At 36.0% G+C, this 27281-nt stretch overlaps 1 protein-coding gene across 1 annotated transcript; it reads right to left on the bottom strand.

Moving 5' to 3' along the window:
- Window positions 1-1518: 1518 nt before the first annotated feature.
- On the bottom strand, window positions 1519-27280 carry SCRN3 (secernin 3). Its single transcript, XM_019653723.1, has 8 exons — window positions 27176-27280; window positions 25116-25283; window positions 23095-23276; window positions 22343-22542; window positions 18844-19056; window positions 11700-11862; window positions 10604-10769; window positions 1519-4019 (listed from the first exon to the last, which is right to left on the bottom strand). The coding sequence occupies exons 2-8, from the start codon at window positions 25272-25274 to the stop codon at window positions 3849-3851; spliced, it is 1254 nt and encodes a 417-aa protein (XP_019509268.1). The 5' UTR covers window positions 25275-25283; window positions 27176-27280; the 3' UTR covers window positions 1519-3848.
- Between the last annotated feature and the right edge of the window lies 1 nt (window position 27281).

Genomic DNA, 27281 nt, shown 5'->3' on the forward strand with positions numbered 1-27281 from the left:
GAAAACGAAGAAAAAACTATATATTTCAAAACAAGAATTTTAAAATTCTAAGCCTAACATCTTTTGCATTTAGAATTTAGTCTTTGTTAGGTGTCCATGTATAAAAATCTGTAAATTTGAAAATTACTAAACATTGCCCTCAGATAACTTTATCTTCTTCAGTAAATTAAAGAGAGATCTAGCCACATGACCTTTGAACCTCTACTTAATTAGTAGGTGTCAGTTTTGGTTTAACTTATTTAAAACATGTTTCAAATATTTATTTATCCATACTTTTAGTTTCTCATATGTAAAAGTCATTTAGAAAACAATTTATAGGGTTAAATCGTTGCCCTTTTAATATGTAATTTTTTTTAAACCTGTATGGGAGCCTAGTATATTTAACAAGTACAGGCATACCTTGGACACATTGTGGGTTCGGTTCTAGACCATACAATAAAGTGAAGGTCACAATAAAGTGAGTCACACATTTTTTGGTTTCCCAGTGCATAGAAAAGTTATGCTTACAATATACTAGTCTATTAAAAAGTACAATAGCATTATGTCTGAAAAAACAATGCACATACCTTAATTAAAAAATACTTTATGGCCAAAAACTGCTAGCCATCATTTGAGCCTTCAGCAAGTCGTAATCTTTTTGCTGGTGGAGGGTCTTAACCTTCAATTTGTAAAAAACACAGTATCTGTGACGTGCAATAAAGTGAAGCGCAATAAAACAAGGTATGCCTGTAAATTATACTTTAGTGTGTAATATTAACGTATACCAATTTTAAGTTATAATTAGGGAATGGGGATGTTTTTCAACAACTGTCTTGCTGTGGAACTTTTTTTTTTTTTTTTAATATGACCACAGTGAAACTCTCAGAATGCTCAGGAGTAAGCATAAAGCCTCATCGCTGTGCCAGGTGACTTTTATAGCTACAGCAATGGAGATATTAATTCACATGCATGCAGGCAACTCAAACTTCAGTGGAGAATTTGTTGTATTTGTGAATAAGTCATATTACACATGTTCTGTTATCTGCACGAAGGGGATCAGCAGCACCTTTTTTCACGGGAGACATTAAAAGAAAACACTGGGTCAGAATGATCTGTAGTTTCAAATAATGAAGGCTTTTAAGAGATGTTTTTAGGATTAAGGATATGCTAATTTTATTAAATGAAAATATTTGTAACTTTTACTCACTGACAAAGCAAGTTTCTCAATAAAATACCTATTTTAACTTGCATTGCCACATCTTTTCTTTGAGTAATCTGAATAATGCAGAAGCCATCATAGAGGTCTTTTATGTAAGTTTTCAATGTTTTCTTAAATGGGTCTCCTGAGATTATTCTATTCTTCATGAACCTATGGTAGCGGTTCTCAACCTGTGGGTCGCGACCCCTTTGGAGGTCGAACTACCCTTTCACAGGGGTCGCCTAAGACCATCGGAAAACAAAAAGATATTTACATTATGATTCATAACAGTAGCAAAATTAAAGTTGTAGAGTAGCAACGAAAATAATTTTATGGTTGGGGGTCACCACAACATGAGGAACTGTATTAAGGGGTCGCGGCATTAGGAAGGTTGAGAACCACTGCCCTATGGGATCTGTGAGCACAGGCCCTTGCCCAATTATGCACTCAGTAAACACTTTTTATTAATGACTCAATATGACATTAGAATCCTTTTCACATGTTTAATATGCAGGGTCACAGCTGGGAAAATTATCTGATCCAATTTTGCTTAAAATCTACTAATCTTCAGCATGATCAATTGTTCTTTTCTTTGTTCTCAGTGAATAATCCCATGCCTAGTTTGTGCTTAAACTTCAATATTTTTAGAATAAGGTAAAGTGTGCTTGGCATTTTTAACAATAACAGTTAATCAGTAAGTTTCTAAAAGCAAGAAAAATGTACAACTATTATTTAACATGTTATCTATGCAGCAGAATACAGCTCTTGGTTTTTGTCCCTTCATATCTCACATCATATAAAATATATTACTTTAGAGCACTGGACATAGGTAACCAAGTGATGAGTGATAGTTGAAAACACAGTTTATGATCGAAAATGTTATCACCATTCTTCAGGAAAAGACGAGATGATAAATTTCTACAACTGGTATGATAAAAGCCTTAAGTAATTTACATTCACTCTGTAGAACCTGGTTTTGGCAAATTTTACAAGTAGGCACTAAATTTCCAAAATTCTAGGCTGCATAATTATTTCTAGGGAAAAATTTTCAGTTGAAGATTAATATACAAATTGATGTTTTCATCAAAGATCAAACAAATTAGCTTTCTCTAAAATAACTCAGTTTATTACATTATTTTCTCATATTATTACAGAATGGTAAATATTAAACCACATCATTTAAGGTTGACCCAAAAAAAGCTTAATTTCAGCTACTACATTTTTTACTCTTAATGAACACATGAAATTTAAGAAAAATTTTAAGTTTTCTAAAATATACAAAGCATTAATTACCCAAAAAGTACCAAAGCCCAAATACCATATTGGATTTGTAAAATGAAAGTCTCCCAAACTGTTTTATAAATTAGTTTACATGTCCCCTATAATAATCCTTGTCTTTATCGGGGGAGTTATGATTCCCATTTTGAATATGGAAAAAGGCAACAGACTGACCTGAGACTTACCAAAGGCTACCAAGTTGAGCAGGTAGATTGTCTACCTAATTTTCTTAACTTCACAGGTAGAGAAGGGGACTGTGTGAATTCTTTCCGTCAGTACTTGAATGTTCATTTAACAAAATACTTATTCAGCTTGAGTATCTAAGTTTGTGACAGACACAATGCTGAATACTGAGGCTACAGCAGTAGGAAGGAAAATAGTTCCTATCCTCATAAAGCTTCTATTCTACTGTGAGAGACAGATGTTAAACATATAATTACACTTGTAATCAGGATTACATATGTCTCTGAGTGTACGTAACAAGAAACTTGACCGTGTGGGGTGGGGAGAACTTCCCTGAGAAAGTCATGTGTCAGCAATACTATAAAGGCTGAAAATAACTACTTACATCAAGAGGACCAAATGCAATGAATGAATGGTGCAAGCAGAGAGTACTCATACAGATATGATGAAGGAATGGGCACATTCAAGGAATTGAAAAAGCAGCATAGTAGAAATTCAAAACAACAATTTGAGACACAGAAATGATATCTCCTAAGATCTTGGTTCTCTTATCCCATTTCCTAATATCCCTGACAAGCTCTTCTGAAAATATTAACATAAGGCCTATTAAGGGCATGGCAAAAAAACTACTAATTAGAGCTAAAGGCTCACTGGTCAGCCAAGTCTTGACAAAGAGCATGTTTGAGTTTAATAAAAGTACCTCTGCAGAATTAATACACTGTAATAAGACAATGTGTAAATCTAGAAAATTTTGTTAAAGCTGGTTATATTTGCCTAAAGCACACAAAAAATCACTATGTGAGACAATATTTTTCATTACTAAAGAAAACTGTGCTTTCTTGTTATAATTGAGAAAATTATTTGAGGACAATACATAATTATAATAAATATAAATCCATGCATTAATGTTTCATGCTTTATACAGAATTAAATATTTAATTACTGTGATTTTAAAAAAATTATTGTAGCTAAAAACAAAATAACAACTGTCGATACCTGATGTTACACCTGGCTATCCCATGATGTATGTGTCCAATTCCAACATGTTTTTCCTCAATATTTCAGCAATTATATGTAGTTTTTTTAACAGTCAAGCTATCACTTGAATGCTATTAAAGAATAATCATATCTGCTCACAACTAGGGTTATATCATTTACCAAGGTGATTGATTCTGACTTTGAGAAAGATTGATGACTGTTTATGTGATCATTAAGGACTAATATTTGACTTATAAATCCTAATTTCATCTTTTGTACATTGAGGAAAAAGATTAACACATTTATCCACATCAAGATGCTTGTTTTGAAGGACTGATTCCATCTCTTTGAATAGTTCTTTCTCCAATTTCCTCATGTTGTCCAACATTGTTTTGGCTTTTTCCTAAACAATTAAAAAACAAAAATAAACACACACACACACACACACACACACACAAATCTAACCAAATTCCAGCCAACCTCTACAGACAAGGTTTGTTCATTCAGATTTCTACTTCTAGTTTGGTTCCCCGCCTCCCTCCACCCACTCCCATTCTTTAGATGTGGAAGGAATTAACTTCTTTCAGAAAAAGTATTTTCTAGATTGACTTAATGTATTAACCCCAAATTATTAGTTATTTTTTAGTAAAAAAATATAAGAATAATTATGTAGGATTAGTCTATAAGCAAGGAACCTAAAAGACAAATAACAGGACAATTGAAAATCTCATGTTATGTATGGGGAAGGCTGCTGAAAATTGGGGCTGAGACATTTTTATGAATTTGGATCTTCTATATTTTAAAACAATATTATCAGATTAGACAAAGAACTAAAGCAGTAATGTTCAAGGGAAAGAGCAACTAAAAGATACGAAGAGAGTACTAGAAAATGTGCATAATTTTTAAAATTTGAGCCATTATGTGGCAGAACTCCACAAAACAAGGATTCTTAACCTTAACATGGACTTCAATATGAAACTTTCTGAAGAAACTGCATTTCATATCAGTGGAGGAAAAAAAATTATTTAGTCTATAAAGGGTATTGGTCACATCTTTAGAAAACAAAGTTAGAATCTGTATTTGATAGCATACACTAAAATAAATTCCAGTTGAATTAAAGAACTAAATGTTTTTGCAAACACACATATACATACTGGAAGAAAATACAGAAGTTATACTTATTTTGCAGTGAGGCAGGCCTTTTGAAGCATGAAATCGAGATCCCTTAAAAGAAAAGACTAACAAATATAATTGACTAAATTTAAATTTTTTTATCTGACAAAGTCAAATTAACTGAGATTAAAAATTTGACATATAATACAGACAATATTCACTTATTTTGCCTCTTTGAGGTAAAAGAAAAAAACAACCAAGAATCAACTGAAAAATAGGCGAAGGAAAAGAATAAGCAAGTCTTTTAAAAAGAAATACGAATGGCCAATAAACATACAAGAATTTCAACCTCATTAGTAATCAAGAAATGTAAATTAGAGATCCAAGATGGCCAAGTAAACACTGCCTGCTTTCTTCCGTGAACAAATTAAAATTACAACTAAATTACAGAACAATCAACCTGGAGAACCATCTGAAGTCTGGCTGAACAAAAGTTTTATAAGGCTATAAAGAAGAAGCCACATCAAGACTGGTAAGAGGGGCGGAGATGCCCAAACGGCCCCCAAACCTCCATGTGCTGGTTGAGAACCAGGAGGTATATCTCGGCCGCAAAGTTTCCCCCCCAGCGGAGCAAGGTACCCCAGCCCACTAGCCTCCCCAGCCTGGAGTACTGGTGCCGGGAAGAGGAGCCTTCACAACATGTGGCTGTGATAAACAGTGGGGATTTCAACCACCTGGGTGGGATGGAAGGCACGGGAAATCCAGACATCCTCTTAAAGGCCTGCACACAGACTCTCACTCCTAGGCACTCACCTTGGGCTCCAGCGAAGAGACAGTAATTTGGGGGGTGTTGGAAACACTGGGGCAGACTGAGTTCTGTGACTTCAGAGGGCTGGAGGACAGTTGGCATTTTCCCTGTTAGAGGTCCTCCCATGCAGCCTGCAGGCTAGCGCCATTTGTCCTGTGTTGAGCCCTCCCCCTACAGTTATGGCCAAATCTGAATCTGATTGGTCTAGTGAGCTCTGAAGCTCCACCCTGCTGATTCACTGGGACCCCGCCCCACCCGACTCCCTCAATGCCAGAGGCACTTTCTCTGTGAGCAGCCAGACTTGCCCACATTGCACTTTCTTAGAAAACTCTCAGAGTCTGGCAGACCCCAGGTGGTCAGCGACTGACCTCAATGTGCTCTGAGATTTTTGCTGAGTCATTCCAGGCTCAACATCGGCACCCAAACAGAATTTACATTCACCTGGTGACCACAACTCTTCCCGCTTGAGTGACTCCCTGAGACCAGCCTCACCCAACTTGCATAGTGAATGAGGCTTTATCAGTGGCTGAACCTTACAGGAGCTGGCAGGTGGAAGCATGCCTCGGGATGTCCATTTTTGTGGAGCTACCCAGGCCTGGTATTGGTGGCGGACGTCCTCGGTTTCCAGTGTGGCCTCTCCCACACACCTCCGGGGTTAGCACAGGCAGCGAACAACTGGGCATCACTTTGTAGCTCTTACCAGGTAGTCCCCAGCCAGTCACAAGCAGTGGGTGACCTGGGCTGGCACCAGAGGCCCTCACAAGAGGCCCCAGAACCAACATACTTGGAGTAGGCTTCTGGCCACAGCAGAGCACTGCCCAATTGGTCCCACAAGCAGCACACCCTAAGGGCAGTCTCAACAGGCACTAGAGCCACCTGGGGTGAATCCCACTCAGTGGGGTAAGCCCCCACACACAGCAGCCTGTAAGCTGTGGACATGGCCAAACCCCACAGCCAATCAGACTGAGGGTCAATCCTATTACATAAGGCCATCTGGCCAAGACTCATAATGTAGCAGATCTACCTAATACATAGAAACAAACAGACAGGCAGCCAAAATGAAGAAACAAAGAAATACGTCGCAAATGAAAGCAGGAGAAAAATCCAGAAACAGAACTAAACAAAATGGAGGCAAGCAACCTACCAGATACAGAGTTCAAAACAATGGTTATAAGGATGCTCAAGGAACTTAGTAAGAACTTCAACAGAGAGAAAGAAAGCATAAAAAAAAGGACATAGAAGCCATAAAAAAGAACCAGTCAGAAGTGAAGAATACAATAACTGAAATGAAGTGCAACTAGTAACTTATAAGGGAGCTCCCATAAGATTGTCAGCTGATTTCTCAACAGAAACTTGGCAGGCCAGAAGGGATTAGCACAAAATATTCAACATCATGCAAAGCAAGGACCTACAACCAAGATTACTCTTCCCAGTAAAGCTATCATTTAGAATCGAAGGACAGATAAAGAGTTTCCTAGACAAGAAAAAGCTAAAGGAGTTCATCACCACCAAACCAGTATTACAAGGAATATTAGAGGGACTTCTTTAAGATGGGGATAAAAGATCAAAATTATAAATAATAAAATGGCAATAGCTACATATCTAGCAACAATTACTTTCAATGTGAATGGATTAAATGCTCCAATCAAATGACATAGGAGGGCTGAATGGATAAGAAAACAAGACTCTTACATATGTTGTCTACAAAACTAATTTCAGATTGAAAGCTACACACAAACAGAAATTAAAGGGATGGTGTCATATTGGTACTAGATTTATTGGGGTGATAGATGGGAGGGGGTTGGGGTCAGGGTGAAAAAGGGGGAAGGAAGTAAGAAGTCCAAATTGGTTGTTACACAATAGTCATTGGGATGTAGGGTATTTCATAAGGAATATAGTCAATAATATTGTAATAACTATGTATGGTGTCAGATGGGTACTAGATTTGTTGGGGTGTTAGATGGGAGGGGGTTGGGGGCCGGGGTGTAAAACATGAAGGGAGTAAGAAGTACAAACTGATAGTACAAAATACACATTAATCATGGGGATGTAAAGTAAAGCATAGGGAATATAGTCAATAATATTGTGATAGTGTGGTACAGTGTCAGATGGTTGCTGGACTTATCATGGCGATCACTTCTTTAGGTATATAAATGTTGAATAACTACGGTGTACACCTGAAACTAATATAATGTTGTATGTTAGCTATATTTTAAAAAAATCTTTTTAAAAAATAAAATGAATTGAAAAAAAAAAAGAAATGTACTTTAAAACTACCATTAGGACTGACTTGCCCTAAGACACAAAAGTAGTGATTTAGAGAGTCAGGACTAGAATCCAAATCTTTATTCACTTCTCTCAAATTCTATTGTCTTTCTACCACTTTATGTTGTCAATCAATATTTAATGCCTATTAAATAAAGCCTAAAATGGTAACAGCTTTTAATATTTTATTTCAGTATTACTTAAAAAAATTTCAATCAGTAATTTAGTTTAACATACATTTAATAATAAGCCTACAAAAGCCACCTCCTGGAAGCAGTTATTGAGAGGTAAAAAGGAACTGACAACTCCAGAGAACTTATCATAAGCAATCTGAGCATGTGAAGGCTGCTCGGGGTAAAGAGTGAGGGAAAATCCCTCCACAGCAAATGCTCTTGAAATGTCTCTGAGGAACTAGAGCAAAGGCAAGACAAACCAGAGGGCTCATTGAGTTTCACAGTGCTGTGCTGCGTCTGGGGAATAATAAACAAAGCACGCCCAGCGAGCGGAGGACACCTCTGGCCTGGTGGACTGGGCTCTACTAAGCACTTAGTGGACTCCTAGAACAAACACTTGCCTTTTATTCTACGCCAACAGGCTACAAAAAAGTGTTTACACTGGAGGTCAGAAGTGAACACAAACTGGTCCCAGATAAAGAGTAGTGTGAAGAATTCATAACACACAGCAGGTCTGGACAACCCTCTCTGCTTTAAGCATAGCATGATGGGGTGGAGGAGGCATGGTAACTATGCAAACATACTATAGACAAAAATAAATAAATAACTGCCCAGAGGAAAATTCCTTTAATTCATTGCATGTAGAAAGAATGTAAATGAATATACCTTGACAAAGTAAAAGGAATTATACATAAGAAAAATCAGGAGCTGGTAGAAACAGAAAAGGTATAAAATGGCCAATCTTTTCCTTCATTCCAGGGAATCAGTTGATGGCTCTAAGAAAAGCCTTTAGGCAGCCCTTCCATTTCTTTCTAATCTGTTTTATCTCAGGGGCAGGAAGGCCAAAGATATGTGGATGTTATAAAATTATTTGTGCATCCATCCACCCATCAACACCCCCCACCCCCTGCCCCAAAATACATCTGCTTATTTCTGGAGATAAGATTTTGAATGATATGTTAAGCTTCTATAATGCTTACACTTTAAATAATCATATATCACCTTTTAAAAACTACTTTTATTATATTATTATTTTAAGTCTATGGGATGTTAAGGCAGTTTCAATTAAAATTAACCTGAGGCAAAAACAAAAACAACAAAAAAAAGATTTAAAAAATTTAAATTAAATTAATCTGAGGCTGTATAATTGAGAACATTATGTAAGAGACCAGGTTAACTGCCCTCCCATGGCTTCGTAAGTTTTGGTGTGAGGTATACGCATATACTAAGCAAACTACTTAAACTCTCCAAGTCTCAGGTTACTTATCAGTAAAACAGAGGTAATAATAGTACCTACCTCATAAAGAGGTTGTGAAGATTAAATGAAATATTCCATGTAATAGTACTATGGTGCTTGGTGTATAGTAAGTGCTCAATAAGTAGCTATCAATATTATGTTTAATATACTACATTTGTCTAATAAAAGATTCACAACACATTCTTTTTCTTTTTGTAGTTTCTGGTATACAAAGCAAAGTAATAGTTAAGACATTTACACCCCTCCCAAAGTGATAACACCCCCTCCCGATCTACGATCTACTACCCCTCTGACATTGTATATAGCTGTTATAATACCACTGACTATCTTCCCTATGCTGTACTCAATATCCCATGACTATATTACACACACACACACACACACACACACACACACACACACACACACGGTCTGACAATTAAGTTCACGAACTTATTGCAATGATGTTGCTAACCTTTTTTTGATATCAGATGGATTATTCAATATGAATTTGTACCAACTGGACAAACAGTTAACCAAGTTTACTATTTGGAAATGCTGAAAAGGCTGCATGAAAAAGTTAGATAACCTGAACTTTTTGCCAACAATTCATGGCTCTTGCATCACAACAATGCACCAGCTCACATGGCACTGTCTGTGAGGGAGTTTTTAGCCAGTCAACAAATAACTGGATTGGAACACCTTCCCTAATCACCTGTCTGGCCCCCAATGACTTCTTTATTTACCCAAAGATAAAGGAAATTTTGAAAGGAAGACATTTTGATGACATTCAGGACATCAATATGATGACAGCTCTAATGGCCATTCCAGAAGAAGAGTTCCAAAATTGCTTTGAAGGGTGGACTAGGCGCTGGCATTGGTGCATAGCTTCCCAAGGGGAGTACTTCGAAGGTAACTGTGGTGATATTTAGCAATGAGGTATGTAGCACTTTTTCTAGGATGAGTTTATGAACTTAATTGTCTGACTTCAAATACATATACATATATATAATACACACACACACACACACGCATACGTATATATTTAATTATAGTTGATATTCAATATTATTCTACTTTAGCTTCAGGTGTACAGCGCATTGGTCAGGAATCTACACAGTCTATGAAGTGATCTCCCTGATAAGTCCAGTGCCCATCTGGTATCCTACAAGATCTTCACAACATTATTGATTATATTCCCCATACTTCACAACACTTTTTACCAAAGGTAAAAAATAATACAGCTCTACTACAGTCTAAGCATCTAAAGTATTTTTAAACCTCTTTGTGTATGAAGGAAGGAAAGAAAGCTGAAATTCCAAAGTTCAAAAATGGATTGAATCACATATTTTATTCTTAATGAAAAAACAGAGGATATAATCTAATCTTACCTCCTTATTATCTATTACTTCCAATGCCTTTTGATGCTCTTGGTAGAGTGGGTGTCTTCTGTTAGGCTTAATCTTTTTAACTGGATCTTCAAGTTCAAATGTTGGTGAAGTGGTGTCCAATAGTTGTGAAATATTCGGTACAAATATGAAAGGCTTAAAAACAGATCTAGAGGAAAAAGTATTTTATTAAATTGGCATGTGAGGATAAAAAATATTCTAAATCTTCTAGGGTTCCCTCTAGTTAGAAGTTTCTATGAATTTGTTACATACTAATGCGTTCTGTCATACTAACTATAACCATGCCTGTCTTCCCACTGGGATCTCTTTTGGGGTTGGGGACCATACTTTATTTAGCCTTGTATTCCCATGAACCTAGCAAAGGGCCTGGCATGTAAACACTGTCAAGTGAAATTACAGTTCATCATTTTCTACTGCAAACTCCACACTTGGAGGGAAAGAACAATCCTCAATGTTACTGACAGGATTTGGATTTGGGATGAAAATCAGCAGCAGTATTAATAAGGGCTTCACAGGATTCATTCCATTTTCTGGAAAATATCTTTAATAATATGAAAGACTATAACACTAAGAGATAGTAATATAAGATCATTTCTAAGTATAACGTGCTTACAGGTTTTTGAGAGATACTAGTGACTTAAAATAATCTATACAAATTCTACTAAACTTGAACTGTTGATACTTTAAGTTTTACATGGATGTATTTTCTAAATATGAGTACATACATGATGACCTAAATCCTATTATAAATCCTGTTATTAATCATCTAATATTGTAATACTGAAATCTGCTTAAGAAAATCTATCTACTTTCTTTTCTTGACCATGTTAAATATACTTGGGGAAAGAAGGTATAGGGATAACAAGAAAACTATTAACATTTTTTCCCATAAAAATGAGAATAGTTATGGCAGTTATGCACATATGGAAATGGGAGAAAAAAAACTTGAACAGAAAATGCATCCAAAAATTAATTTCATATTTGTGTAACAAAATTTAACCTGACAAAATCATCAACAGACTAATGACTCTACCCTACCCCCTGACCCTTGCTGGTTTATAGTACTCTGGGACTTTACCTCTCAGGATCAGGAGTCCCTGTAAAGAAGTGAATGCAAGGAAGGCTGGAGTCTTGAGGTAAAATAGAAACCATGCTAGCAGTGGTCAGGAATCCTCCCTCCATATTAATGCCACTTGGTTTATCTCGGAGAATTTCCATCATTATTTCAAAAGTTATGTTTCCTAGGGAAATAATTTTTAAAACCATAAAATATGTATAAATTTGCAGATTGGTATCCTGCAAATATAAACTCCTTTCTCTACTAAAAATATATAACATGAAATACTGGTCTAGGGATAAATTAGAGGCTATAAACACACCTTGTATCATAACTGTTAGATTGGACACATTCCACTGTTGCAAGAAAGATATTTTTTAATATAAAATATACAAAGTCTTAAAACCATTATAACAGGTAAAAATCTATGTAACTTTCTAAGAAAAAGGAATCAATAATGCAAAAACATAATCTCATTGTCCTTACAAAACATTTTAAGGTATATTAAGTTAACAATGAGCTGACAATATCAATAACTATAATGAGTATATCCATTCTGGCAACCAACTATTAAGAGAATATTGTGCTAAGTTTCCAATACTATTTATTCATGATGTTCTTTACAAAATAGCAAATTATTTTTTCTGTAATAATTTCTGTGCCTGAAACTAATACTCTTACATGAAAGTGTTAATTGTAACCTGAGTGGGAATGAAGGAGACAAAACACATTATTGGGTCATGGAATTTGTATGTGCATAATTCTGCTGGACTACTTTCAAAATTTAAATGTTCATTGTATGTGATGAAAATAGATGGTATTATATTGTTTTATGCTTTTATATATGAAGTGTGACATTTTAAGGAGTTTTTTTAGAAAAATAGAAAATCTATTTTATCTCTTTAGCAAACACAACATGTCCAGGGTTACAGAGAGCCTCAGAATTCCCTATTTGGAAGGCATTTCTACAAAGAATATAAAAAGCCTATCATGCCTTCAGACAGTTCTGCTCCTTGTTGTACATATCTATAGTCAAAGGTATGGTTTGGGATCTAACTCCCTAATGACAAGATGAATAATCTTACCCCTATACAATGCAGTTCTCCAAAAGTAGCTAAAACGCCCTCTCACATGTCATAATTCTCTTCTCCAAAATTTATCACTATCAGTTCCTCCTGAATCAAATTAAAACACCTTTAAATGAAAACTTACTACTAAGCTTAACTGAAATGACCTTTTCCTCTCCATCTATAAACATTCCTGCTCCTTTGTCTATAAATTCTCTAAATACAAGAATGGGACTTTTCTCTGTTTACCTCCCACTTGTTCAATTAATATTTATTGAGAGCCTTTTAATGCCATGCACTGTTCTAAGCAACAAAGAGAAAGACAGATAAGCAGACAGACAGGCAGATAATGATATAGACATAGACATGTAGATCTATGAATATAAAGAAGTGAAAGTCCCCTGATCCAATTTCAACCACAGTTAACAATTCAAAAATGATCTTTCCTGAAGAGTTTCCAAATAGGTTTAAAAGCTTTCCTTTGACTAAACTCAAGAAATTCTCATTATCAGAAAAAAACTGGTACCAGAAAATAGCCACTTAAAGCAACACATTTAAAATGAGAATCAAGGGCCGACCAAGTGGTGTGTTTGTTAAGAGTTGGCCTGGGACACCAACTCTGAGCAGCAGGGCCCCGGTTCGGATCCCACATATGAGGGCCAGTGACACTGCCCTCTACAGCTAAGATGCTGAACAACAGCTCAACCTTGAGCTAGGCTGCCCTGAGTCGCCGGCGATGGCATAGGCTGCAGCTACACCGTGTGTAGCCAGCAGCCAGCATGAGCGGCTCTCAAGCCGCGGTGAGCGGCCGTCCAGAAGCCAGCGACTGATCTGCCTCGCCTGGGAAAAGCACAATGATGGTGCCAACTTGGGCCAGTGAAGCAACGTCCTCCACAACTAGACTGAAGAACAAAAGGACAGCAACTTGTCTGTTCCCCTTCCCCCAATTCCCCAACGCTGTTCCCATCCCCCAATTCCCCAATAAAAATCTAAAAAAAAAAAAAGAATACTTTTGCTCCCCTATGCAACCCTCATAACTTTGGGGCATCAGACTGAAAACTCAGATAAAATGAACATCCTTCCTAACATCCATCACAGCTTTCTGCAATCTTTGCTTCATTAATCAGCTGATATATGACTCAAATGAGGTCATTAGATGTCAATTCTCTCCTAAAATAATAAATTCCAGTCAAATCTCAAAAAGATTTTTTTAAAGACAAGCTGAAAAAATTATTGTAAAATTCACCTGGAAAAATGAACATTCAAGGAACATTACCAGGAAAATTCTGAAAAAGCAGAGTATTAAGGAGGTAATTGTGCTATGATTTAAAAAAAACAGTATTGTAGAGTGGAGTATGTCAAAGACAGATGCAATGTGATTTCGCCTGTATGTGGAATCTAAAGAACAAAATAAACGAACAAACAAAACAGAAATTCAGCTACAGAGAAGATTTTAATGGTTGCCAGATGGGAGGGGGAGTGGGTGAAAAAGGAGAAAGAATTAAGAAATACAAATGGTTGTTACAAAGCAGTCATGGAGATGTAGGGTATAAGGAATACAGTCAATAATATTGTAATAACTATGTATAGTGTCAGATGGGTATTAGATTTATCAGGATGATAGGTGGGAGGGGGTTGGGGACAGAGGGTGAAGGGACTGAGAGATACAGGTTGGTAGTTACAGAATAGTCATGGGGATGTAAAGTACAGCATAGGGAATAGTCAATAATATGGTAATAACTACATATAGTGCCAGGTAGGTACCAGGCTACTCGGGGATCACTTCTTTAATTATATAAATGTCTAACCACTATGCTATATACCTGAAATTAATATAAACTAATTCTAAACGTCAACGGTAATTGAAAATTTTTATAGGGGGGAAATGAAGGGGGAAAAGAGTTCAAATTTCCAGATATAAAACAAGTAAGTCATGGGGATGTAGTGTACAGCATAGGGAATATAGTCAATAACATTGTGATAGCAGTGTCAGATGGTTGCTGGACTTATCATGGTGATCAATTCTTTCGGTATGTAAGTACTGAATAATATTGTGTACACCTGAAACTAATACAATATTGTATGTTAGCTGTATTTTATTAAAATCTTAAAAAAACAGGATTGTAAATTCACTCATATTGTTCCTTGGCTCATAAAGCAAGCACTGAGCACTTACTATGTACACTTAGGCTGTTCTAAACAAAACTGGACAAAATTCAGTAATTTACACTTGGGTTTACTTAGGTATTTATATTTGATAAATTTGGTTGGCATTTCAGTTCAGTAGAGAAAAGATAATTCATTTAATAAGTGGTGCTGAGATCACTGACAAATCATTTGAGGGGTGGCGGGGGTGGGAAGCTGAGTCCTAATTCATACATTATTTTAGAGTAAGTCCAGAAGAATTAAAATTTTAATTTACAAAATAAAACTATAAATACAACATGTCACATGATAACCATTTCTGGTACAATGAAAATGACCTTTCTGAAAATATGACATCAGTGCTAGAAACCACATAAGAAAAACTTCACACAAAATAAAATCAATTTTATTATTTGTTTTCTATTTATTCCAGCTATACTTTGTCTTTTCTCCTTTCTTGCCATCTTTTGAATTTTTCAAGTATTTATTATTATACTTCTATGCTATTAGCTTATTATTTATACATTCTTTTATTATTGTAATACTTTCTTGAAATTATTACAGTCTGCCTTAAATTTCTTCTTCACTACTTAATAGTTACTGCAGTTATCTTACAACACTTTAACTCCGACTATCGCCTCCTGTCTTTTCTGCTATTCTCATACATTTAATTCTACTGTGTTCATTTGGGTCTTCTGAGAAGCAAATGCTACAACATGGGATTAAATGTATAAGGATTTTATTAGGGGGAATGCCTGTGAGAGAAACTGTGAGACAAGGCTGAACCTGGGTTTAGTAGAGAGGGAATAAAGGCAGGGGGAAATTTCCTAGACTGCCATACCATTTAAGGAAAGCGTGGCAAGGCCATCAGGAATCCTTGACCCAAAGTCGGCAATCAGCGGAGTCCCAGGCATCCTAGTCACGGGCCTGCCTTAGTCTGCCTGCCATCTTCAGCCAGGAGCAGCCTGTGGGAATTGTAGTCTCAGTACTACATTAAATCCATGTACGACAGATTTTGAGCATGGTAGCTGTGGCCATTGGCCACACGATTATTATTTTAAACAAGCAATATTCATTTAGTTTTACCCATGTATTTACTATTTTTTGTTGCTCTTCATGCACTGTTGTTTACCTTGCTTCTACCTGAGATCACTTACCAACTGCCTTCTGCTTGATTTCTCAGTGTTTCATCCTACATACATGCTGCTTAGAAGTCAACAATTGCTTTTAGGAGAATTTGTGACATAGAAGGACAGGCTCTTCTCAAAGTGTAGACAGTCAGTTTCTTGGATCTAGGCCCCTCATATCCTAACTGTTTGGGGTGTTCACTCATGCCTTCAAACAGTGTTTTATTCCTCCAGTTTTTATAGTTGTTCTTCAGGGGAGGTTAGTCTATTACTAGCTACTCCTTCATAACCAAAAACTCAAGTCCAGCTCTGTGCTTTTAACCACTCCACTGTTACAGCTCCCACTTACTAAATACATCAGACTCTTTTGACCCTCAAGAAGTATCAGTTTCTCAATACAGGCATACCTTGTTTTATTATGCTTCACAGATACTGAATTTTTTACAAATTGAAGATGTGTGGCAACCACCAACAAAAAGATCATAACTCGCTGAAGGCCCAGATGATACTTAGCATTTTTTTAGCAATAAAGTATTTTTAATTAAGGTATGTACATTGTTTTTTTAGATATATGCTCTTGCTCCTTAATAGACTATAGTATAATGTAAACAGAACTTTTATGTGCACAGGGAAACCAAAAATTTGTGTGACTCTGGTGTAGATGCTTAACCACTGCACTGTACACCTGAAGCTGAAGCTGAATAATATTGTATGTCAACTATAATTTAATTCATTATATAGTCACAGGATATGGAGTATAGTATAGGGAATAGAGTCAATGGAATTATAATAGATATATATGATGTTAGAGGGGCAATAGATTGGGGGAAGTGAGTTATCATTTTTTGAGGGGTGAAATGTATCACTATTAACATTGTTTTGTACACCTGAAACTAATAAAAAAAGAAAAAAATTGTGTGACTCAGGTTATTGCGATATTCACTTTGTTGGGTAGTTTGGAATGAAACCTGTAATATCTCTGAGATGTGCCTATAATAGTAATGAACACAGCAGACCCATACTGTAACGAGTACGGTTAAAAAACATATAGGCTTGCCAACACATATTTTCAGATACTTTGTACAGAAAGTTTTAATTATTGCATTATAATTATATCTAAAGAAACAAATAACTTTCATTCAACATAGTTGGTTGACCACAAGTATTTGTCTCCTGTCTCCCAAAACCCGATTACGATGACAGTAAAGGAATAAAAAAGCATGAAAAGCAAGTTTCCCCTATCCCCATGATATATGGGAATAATTAAAAGAAGAAAGCTTACAGCAAGTCTGTACCCAAATTGTTAAAATAAAATTGACTTTCATATAAAATAATCTGATGTTCCACCTTCAATTAATCATGCAAGCTACCAACTGTTTTATGTTAATAGCAAATTATCAGTTTCTCCATAGTATAGCTATGACTTCAAAGTCAAGAAAAATAATTTATAAATAACTTGTTCCAGGAACAATATCTTTATTAATTTTGAAAAAAAAAATGCAGGAAGAAAAAAAGGTGCACCTGAAAACAGGCTTTAGTATTAAAACTAAACAACAAAGAAGCAGCCTACCATCCACACCTATCTATCAGACACATAGCTTCTGCACCTAGAGAGATTTTTAAATAATTCAAATCTAAATTCCTATAGATGGCAAGTTTTAATGAAAACAGTGTCAGAACCATAACACTGCAATAATACAGGTATTATGAAAATGTTTTCTGTATTCAAAACCTACAATTCTCAAAATGAAAGGAGGATTTACATGATCACTTGAGTAGGATAGCTATAAGCAATCCACTAACAAGCATTGAATAAGTACTGAGACTGCAGTGGCAGGATTCACTAAAATGAATGCAAAACACAGGGTGCAATTGCATTGCAATTTAAACTAGTTATTTAAAATACATGAGTGAATACATATACAATTTGGATATACATACAGCACAGCTAATAGCTATCAGGCAGGGATAGTTGGAAAGAAGAGAGGTAAGTTCTTCCATCTAGAAAAATCATAGGAAAAATTAACCACAATGTACCAGTAGTCAATTTTCTATGAAAGTTCTGGAAAGACATTTATTCTTTTGGCAAAGCACAGAAAGCTGGGTGAATTGTACTTCACACTTTAGGGGAAAAGAAGATTCATGTCAGGTGCATTTATTACTATAATCATATATGCATTTCAAATATTCAGTTATTTTGTGGTTAAATAAAACAGAATTAATTATTATAATGCAGTGACTAATTAATTTGTAATTGTTTCCATTTTTTCTTCCTTTTGTCCAACTACCTAAACCATAGGATTCTTGGCATTTTCCTCTCCACTTTAATTATATGCTGTTGTTTTTCATTTTCTAAGAAGGCCTGCTAATTTTATGTCCTGAAGCTTTAAGTTTATTGCCAGGAATAAAAGTACTCTAAGTGCTGGTGGTCATTTTGTGTTTCAAAAGCCTTAAAACATGCATATTCTCTGACCCCACATTCTACTTCTAGAAACTTATTCTAGGAAAATAATCATGGATGTAACTATAAATAAGCTATAAGCATTACATATAAGCTATAAATTTCAGTAAACTAAAAGCAACCTAAATAACAAGGACTTTGTTAACTCAAGTATGATTTATACAATCAATCTTTGTAATGATTAAAATATAACATATGGAAATAAACAAGATATCAAAATAATAGAATTCTATGCATCTGTTTAAAAACAGAAAGTTCTCTATGTATTAAAATAGAATGATCTATGTGCAAAAATAAAATTGTATCTTTACTAAGAATAAAAAAACATACTTTTCATTTTAATAGTATTTAAATGATTAAATTACCTTTGTGTTTATTTAGAAGCTTGTAGCCTTCACAGAATCTGCCTGGTGAAATCATCATCTTGGCTGTGTCAATATAGGAGTATGTTGCCGTAAAATCAAACTCCTTTTTACCATCCCACCAACCTTTCTGCTTAGCGTAGTTTCTCATGTCTGGGTGTTCCCGATCAATCTTGGTTGTTATAGAAAGCTGATTAGAAATATTACGAATTCCCTCTATTTTTCAAAGAAACAGAGAGGGAGAAGACAAGTCATACTTAACATAATGTAGCTGTCTGTATATTATGATTCTTAATCACTATGTAAATGTAAATAGACTTCTAAATTTTGTACTATAAGCACCTATTACATATTCAGAAAGATAAATGAATTACTTTTTAAATTAGTTTTTTTATTTTGGGATAATTATACATTCACATGCAGCTGAAAGAATAGAGGGGTCCTGTGTATCCTTTACCCAGTTACCGCAATGGTAACATATTGTATAATATCACAACCAAAATATTGGTATTAATATAGTCAGGATGCAGGATATTTTCGTCACCACGAGGGTCCCTCAGGTTGCCCTTTTAATGTCATACTTACTTATCTCCCACCCCCACCCTCATTAACCCCAGGCAGCCACTAGAGTCTGTTATCCATTTCTATAATTGTCATTTAAGAATGTTATATAAATAGAATTATACAGTACATAATCTTTTGGCTTTTTTCATTATAATTTTCTAAAGAATCATTCAGTTTGTTATATGTATCAACAGTTCATTCTTTTTTATTGCTGAGTATTATTCTATAGTATGTATGTACTAGTCTGTTTAGCCATTCACAAGTTAAAGAACATCTAGGTTGCTTCCTGCTTCGGGCTATCATAGAAAAAGCTGCTATAAATATTCATTTACAGGTCCTTGTGTGAATGTAAATTTTTATTTCTCTGGGATAAATGCACAATATTGCTGTATGGTAGTTCCATGTTTAGTTTTTTAAAATAAACTGTTATCCAGAGTAACTGTACATTCTTACAGTACCAATGTTCCACATTCTCACCAGCATTTGGTAGTGTCATTTTTTATTTTCGCCATTCTGATAGAATTATAATGATATCTCATTGTGATTTTAGTTTGCCTTCTCCTAATGGCTAATGATGTTGAACATCATTTCATGTGCTTTTTTGACATCTGTATAGCCCTTTAGATGAAATACCTCTTCATGTCTTTTACTCATTTTTCTAATTAGATTTTTTTTACTGTTGAGTTTTAAGAGCTCTTTATATATGTTAGATATTAGTCTTTTGTATGAATTATTTTTAAAGATAGACATAAATAAGTTTACAACAGAAACATAAGGCTTCCAAAAATATCATGGCACTAAGCTATAAACAAAATGTAAATTAGAATACAAAATAGAGGGCCGGCCGAGTGGCTCAGTTGGTTAAGAGCTTGCTCAAGAGTGCGAGCTCTGAGCAACAGGGTTACTGGTTTGATTCCCACATGGGCCAATGAGCTGCGCCCAGAGCTGAGCTGCTGCAAGCTGCCAACGGCCAGATGGCGACTGGACTTGGAGCTGAGCTAGCTGCGCCCTCCACAACTAAGACTGAAGGACACCAACTTGGCTGTCCCCCTTCCCCAATTACCCAATAAAATCTTTCCCCCAAAAAAATCCTCCCCCAATAAAATCTTTAAAATATATATATATATATATATATATATATATATATACAAAATAGAAGAAATAAAAGCCTGTGCTAAAGAGATCATAAATGAAATATATAATGATAAATGAAAATTGATAATATTTTAAAACAGATTCAGAATGACAGTCTGCCAAGTAGAAATCAATTAAGTTGATTTCTTAAGACATTCTCATTATAAAAACTAGACTTAAGTCATGATAGAATTAAAGACAGAAAAAATAAATTTTCCCTCTAATAGCTAATTCCCTACAGTTTAACTGTTTAATTCTTGGGCTCATTTAGTCAAGGAAGAGAAACCAGTTGGCAAAGTTACTCTACAGCTGGATAATTAGACCCAGTGAAAGTGTTCCTTTTGGATGGCTAAGTGGGGCTATCTTTTTCAAAAGAATACATTTATTCAATCAAGACAATTATCACAATAAGAAAAATAATCGAAGTTCAATTATATGTATTAGTAAACATACATGCAAAATATAAAATAAAATGTCCATCAAAACAACTGGCAATAACCTATTATGAAAAATAACTTCCAGGGGCCGGCCGAGTGGCACGTTGGTTAAGAGCTAGCTTGGGACACCAGCTCTGAGCAGCAGGGCCCCAGTTCGGATCCCACATGGGGGCCAGTGACACTACAGCTAAAATGGTGAACAACAGCTCAACCTGGAGCTGGGCTGCCATGAGTCGCCGGCAATGGTGTAGGCTGCAGCCCCTGCTGCAGTGGGCGCCATAAGCTACCGTGTGTGACAGCCGGCATGAGCTGCCAAGAGTCACTGTGAGCAGCCGGTTGTCCAGTGGCCAGTGACCAATCTGCCTCACCCGGGAAGAGCGCAATGATAATATCAACATGGGCCAGTGAAGCAACGTCCTCCACAACTAGACTGAAGAACAAAATGACAGCAACTTGTCTGTTCCCCTCCCCCAACTCCCCAATAAAATCTTTTAAAAAAAATAAATAAATAACTTCCAAGTCCTCCAAAGCTCAAGGCTACCTTCGTGAAGCCTTTCTGAACTGCTCCAGATCACAATGACTTTTCCTTTCTCTAAATGTTTGCAGTATCTAAGTGTCTGTATCATTCATGCACCATTTAATATTTTCACATGTGTATCTCATCTCCCTAGTGAAACCAGGAGGTCCAGGAGGTAAGTACACAAGAAGTATGTGATTGTGCTTGAGCACAGGCTGTACTCTAGTGTAAAACACTGAACTGAGAGTCAGGATGAAAAGATTGAAATTGTAAGTCTTTCACTCACTGCCTTGAATAATTCACTTCACGTATCTGGATTTTCTCACTTGAAAAATAAGAATATATGATCACAAAGAAACTATGAGGGGGAAAAAAGCAAAGCATTCTAAAACAATCAAATTGTGTTATTTTACTATGATATCAATGTTTTACACTTTACTACTGTATCAACATATTCTTTCCAACCACTAACCCACAGATACCACGCCCCTCTCCTCACCGCCATACCCACACATGATAAAATTTTGGAGTTCAGCCCAAAGTTAAAAGAGAAAGAAATGGTAAGTGATTATTAAAAAGTGGAAAAGCATTATAAAACAGCCAAGAGCTGCTGTACAGAAAATATATGTTATTTAAAACTTATATCATATATATGAAAAAGAGATAACGGCACCTTTTTTTCTCTTTTTTAAGAGAGCTCTCTATAGTGCTCTTCCATTGTTTGTTCTTTAAGATGTTTTCAACCCTTCATTGTACTGCACTGTAAATCTTGGAAGATAATTACATGCAATGTCTGCAATTAAGGGGGTATTTATTAATTGTAAAACAAATGATGAAAAGTTGTCCATACCTTGCACTTTTTCTGCAGCCCAGTACTTCCCTGCAGTCTCCAGAATCCAGGCTTCATTCCTGTCAACTATCAGGAAACTGTTGTGGTAGCTAAATACCATCCCGCCCTCTGCACAGTTTCCACCCTGGCCATATTTTTCTAATAGATCAACAATGACATCAAGGGCTTTTTCAGCTGTATCAGCTCTTTCAAGGCCAAGTCTAAAATAAAAATATTAAAGTCCTCAGATTAAATTTCCAGTATTTTGCTTAAATAGTTTCATGCACACGCGATTTAGAATCTTATTCAATGTAAAAATTCCTCCAAGTTAAAAGATAAGCTGAAATCTAACTTATAAGCTATTCCTTCTGAAGTCAGTTTGGAATTGAAAACAAAGTTTTTGGAGTCTAAAGTATCAATGTTCAAATTCCAATCTGGTAATTTCTTGGCAAGTTACTTTATCTCTGAAACTCAGGTATTTCATCTGTAAAATGAGGATAATAATATACACCCCACGAAGTTACTGTAAGAATTAATTAAGATCTGATAAAATATGTAAGGTACTTCCAATGAATCATAATTTTCATCTCTTAGCCTTCTCCCAATTAATGATATTTGAGTCTTTACATTGCATGCCTGTACCTTGAAGCATTTTGACACAAACTATAGAGTATCAAGGTCCAAAAAAATTTTTTAAATAGGAAAATAAAAGTTACACCAAATTTTAAAATTTAGACACATTCTACAGTACAAAAACATAACAGAAAAATAACCTGACAAGGTCCATGCCCAGTAGGGCCTCTTCATCACAAACTTCTTCTTTTCCCCACACAGCTTCATTCCCAATGCAAACTCCATGCTCATTGGCTCCCATTTCTGCTCCCCATAACCACGCTGGACGACTAAGGACAACAGCATATGTTTCAGGAACTTGATCAATTTCTATGTAAGTACACTGTAAAGAAAGTCATGGCAACAACCATTAAACTAAACAGAAAAGCTATCCAAGTCCAGAATCTTAAAATCAATCAGAAGAAATGATCGTTGTGAAAGAGATAAATGAAGTATAACTAAATTGAAATTTTCAATAATAAAGGAATTACCCTTAAAACATATTCAGAATTGACCCTAAAGCATATATTCATTCAAATGTTTGCTGAGCATCTATTATGAAGCACTCTGCTATTACATGTTAGTTATAAAGATGAATCAGATACAGATCTTGCTTTCAAGAAACTAAGACTTGTACATTAACTAAGATACAACAAAATATAAAGTGGAAAGGCCATGAAGAAAAGTGAAGATGAGGAGCTAATGGAAACTCAGGAGAGAGACAGTTGCTAGTTGTGAAATCTTCAAACATTTTGTAGAGGAAGATGCATGTGAGTTAAAGCTTAAAAAGCAGTTCTCAATTTCAATGTCTAGTGTTTCTTGGTTAGTGATATAAGTCCCATACAGTAGCCCTCACATGTAGGATATTGCCATAGAATCCCATGTCATATGTGGAAGTCACCCATTTGGCATGTCTGCAGCAGTGAAAAGAATGAGAACCACTGGTTTACAGGATAGGCTAGATTTAAATATGAAGAGATAAAAGTGGAAATGGGTCCAAGATGAATAAACAGTCTCAGCAAAAGAAAAAATGGCCTTATATACAGAAAACATCTAAAATTTAATACATTTTAATATCAGAATATCAACAAAATGAAACCTAAAAAAATACGATATGTTAGCAATTAAAGCATAATGTGAAACTTCTACTTTAAGTTCCAGGTTAAATAGATTTTTTAAATAGAAAATTTAAAGGATCCTTTAATTAATGTGTATTCTCTCAAATAACTGCATAAAAAGCATGTTGACAGTATAATCCCCGGGCTCAATAAAACTCTTATTCCCAGATAATAAAACTGGTATTCCAGAGACTGGAATGACTTTTCCTGTTGTACACCAATCAGAATCCTTTTTGTCCATCAAACTTCTGCTGAAACTCCAAGTCTTCATGAAGCCTTCCTTTATCCCTAATCTGAATTAATTGTTCCTTTTCCACAGCTTGCGGCTCTTAAATTTAGCATTTAAACCATCCTACTTTATAATGGGGTTAGTTGCATACATGTCCTATTGCTCTACTAGAATCTAAGCTTAACAGCAGGATTTGAATCCCTGCCCTAGGGGCCGGCCAAGTGGTGCACTGGTTAAGTTGGCTTGGGACGCCAGCTCTGAGCAGCAGGGCCCCGGTTCGGATCCCACATGAAGGGCCCATGACGCTGCACCCTCTACAGCTAAGATGGTGAAAAACAGCTTCACCTGGAGCTGGGCTGCCCTGAGTCGCCGGCAATGGCATAGGCTGCAGTGGGGCTGGCTGGCAGTCCAATGGCTGTACAGCGACTGCCTCACCCAGGAAGAACGCAATGATAATACCAACATGAGCCAGTGAAGCGAAGTCCTCCACAACTAGACTGAAGAACAAAAGGACAGCAACTTGTCTGTTCCCCTCCCCTAATTCCCCAATTTAAAAAAAATCTTAAAAAAAAAAAAATTCCTGCCCTGTTTAACACACTTACACATGGTAAACTTTTAAATATTTGATCAAAGAAACAATTATTGTTATTTCAACCTCCTCCATATCATTGTAATAAAAGACCAGAAGTCTAGCTCTGATTCAAATTATTTTTCAAATTTAAATTCTTGAATTTTTAACTTCTATAGTCTCTGACAAATAGCTTGCTAATAATAGAAGTAACTTTACGATATTTTTAAAGAAACACATTGCTAACAAATCATGTATTTCACCTACCTTAAGACGTTCTCTCCGATTATCATGAACTGCAGCAGGAAAATAAACTACCTCTTGTACTTCATCACAGAGTCTATCTGAATTTTTCCCAAAAATAATCCTATTTTCAACTGTTGCTGGAGGTAATGCCACAAAAGTGTCACAGGAACAAGGTTCCATCTTTTTAAACTGAAAACCATATAAAAGATTTAAAATAAAAAGAGAAAAATGTTTTAAGTACATACAAAACAGAGTTTTACTTGATGACCAAGGGATTTTATTGCCATATCTAATAAAAGCTGTTCATTAGTTTTAAACTTCATATACTGTAGTAAAAAAATCAGTAAGAAAATGACTTAGAAATGGATCTTGCACTACAAGAATTAATAAGAAAATGGTAATGACAAGTACATTCTAGTCTATAGGTCAAATTTACCCTCTAAGATCGTTTTTTCTCTTGAAGTCTTCCCTGAGTCGCCTTTGACTATTTCCATATTTGGGAATCCCTATACCTAGTCCTACTGTTGTAAAGGCCATTATTTTACTATATTTATAAATATAGTCTCCTTACTCAACTGTGAGATCCTTGAGGGCTGAGAGTATGTCTTATTAATCTTTGTATTCTCATCACTGGAACTTATTAAAAAAGTCCCAGTATTATGTACCCAGTCTTTCCTCAAAGGAAGAAGGAAGGGGTCTCCTTAGAGCTGAAGGATACACTCAGATTATAATACTGGCGAGACTGACATTTTGAAACAGACTTACTGAATCAGACAAATATGAAAAAACTGTCAATAAAATTTCAAGTCGTTGATATTTCTAGGAGGAAGTCCACGTACATAACTTGTAAGTCCTGATTGTAGAATATAAACATTATGTCTTTATTTGTAATTCAGAAAAATCTTAAATTCTAAATTTTAGTAGAACACTTAAGTGTCTCATACTTTTCATTTTGCTTCCAGAATGAACGTTGGTTTCCTTTATTTTGTAATGCTCAAACTTAGAATGGCTTTATGTAGGCATCTTAAAAACAATATTTAAATCTAATAAATATTTTATTAAAAAGAAAACAAAATGATTCAAATAAGAAACTTCAGACTGAAGCTCCTAAAAGTTTTTCTGTTTTCCTCAGTGATGGAATGAGAGAGATCTGCATTGCTTCTGGTTTTTTCATATGTATTTCCACCTTTATTTCCTGAGTCGCCTTCTGTTTGTGTTTCAAAGTCAGTTCCACCACTGCATAACCGTGGCAGACTATTTAACCTGTCTCTAGACCCCTGCCTCACTGGCAAATATCTCCTAGAGCTGTCATGAGAATTTAGTAAGACAATGTGTAGTGTTTTGCATAGTCCATAGAACATAGAAGACACTCAAGTGAAAGCTGTTATTGTTATCATTTGGCAAACGAGTAAATTTCTCACAAAAGGCATCGCGCGCGCGCGCACACACACACACATACAAAAACACACGAGGATTTGGTTGGTGGGGACCCTATAGCAGTAGCAGCCACGTCCACGCAAAACCCTGGAGTGTCAAGAGCCATCAAGCTGCACTAGGTGATCTGAGCTGTATAACCTGGGAGGTAGGGGAAGCTAAGGAAACAAGACACCGAGCCCATTTCGAAGGGGAGGCCTAACGCCTAGTGTATATTTATCACTCAACAAATGTTTATTGAACATCTTTCTGCTCCAGGCACGGTACAGCTGGTAACAAAACAGTCCTGGCTCTTGCAGAGCTGACATTCTATTTTATCTGCTTTAGTTCACAAACTGCTTTCAGAAACAGCCTCACAAACGTGCTACACAGGCCGAGCATTACTATTTTCATAACACAGACGGGAAAACCCGTACAGAAAAGTTTACGTAACTCGAGCCAGAGTTCACAGAATAAAGGGCTCGAACTTCAAACACATTTGCACAAGATCCACCGCCCAGGGCCAGTGGATGAGCTACACCAGTCGGGCGTTCAACCTGCAGCCCGCGCGCCACTGTCACCCGGCGCCGCTCCCACCGCGCGACACTCCCAGTCTTCCTACTTTCTACCTCAACTACGCACGCCCCTCTCCTGTGCACGCCCCTCACCTGGCTTCAGACCTACGCAAAGTGAAAAGGAAAAGGGGCGAAGTAGTGGCAGGCAAGGGCGTTAGTAGCCGGAAGCTGTCACCTTTGACCCCGGAAGTCCCCTCTG

Source organism: Hipposideros armiger, unplaced genomic scaffold, assembly GCF_001890085.2.
Source record: "Hipposideros armiger isolate ML-2016 unplaced genomic scaffold, ASM189008v1 scaffold_205, whole genome shotgun sequence".
In the NCBI taxonomy this organism is placed as follows: domain Eukaryota; kingdom Metazoa; phylum Chordata; class Mammalia; order Chiroptera; family Hipposideridae; genus Hipposideros; species Hipposideros armiger.

Excerpts from the sequence above, each read along its gene's own strand:
- SCRN3 (XM_019653723.1), bottom strand. The coding sequence starts at position 25,274 with ATGGAACCTTGTTCCTGTGACACTTTTGTGGCATTACCTCCAGCAACA. Across the intron at positions 22,543-23,094 it reads CTGGGCATGGACCTTGTCAG|ACTTGGCCTTGAAAGAGCTG; the intron begins GTTATTTTTCTG and ends TTTTTATTTTAG. Across the intron at positions 10,770-11,699 it reads GGGACTCCTGATCCTGAGAG|ATCTGTTTTTAAGCCTTTCA; the intron begins GTAAAGTCCCAG and ends TTTTTCCTCTAG.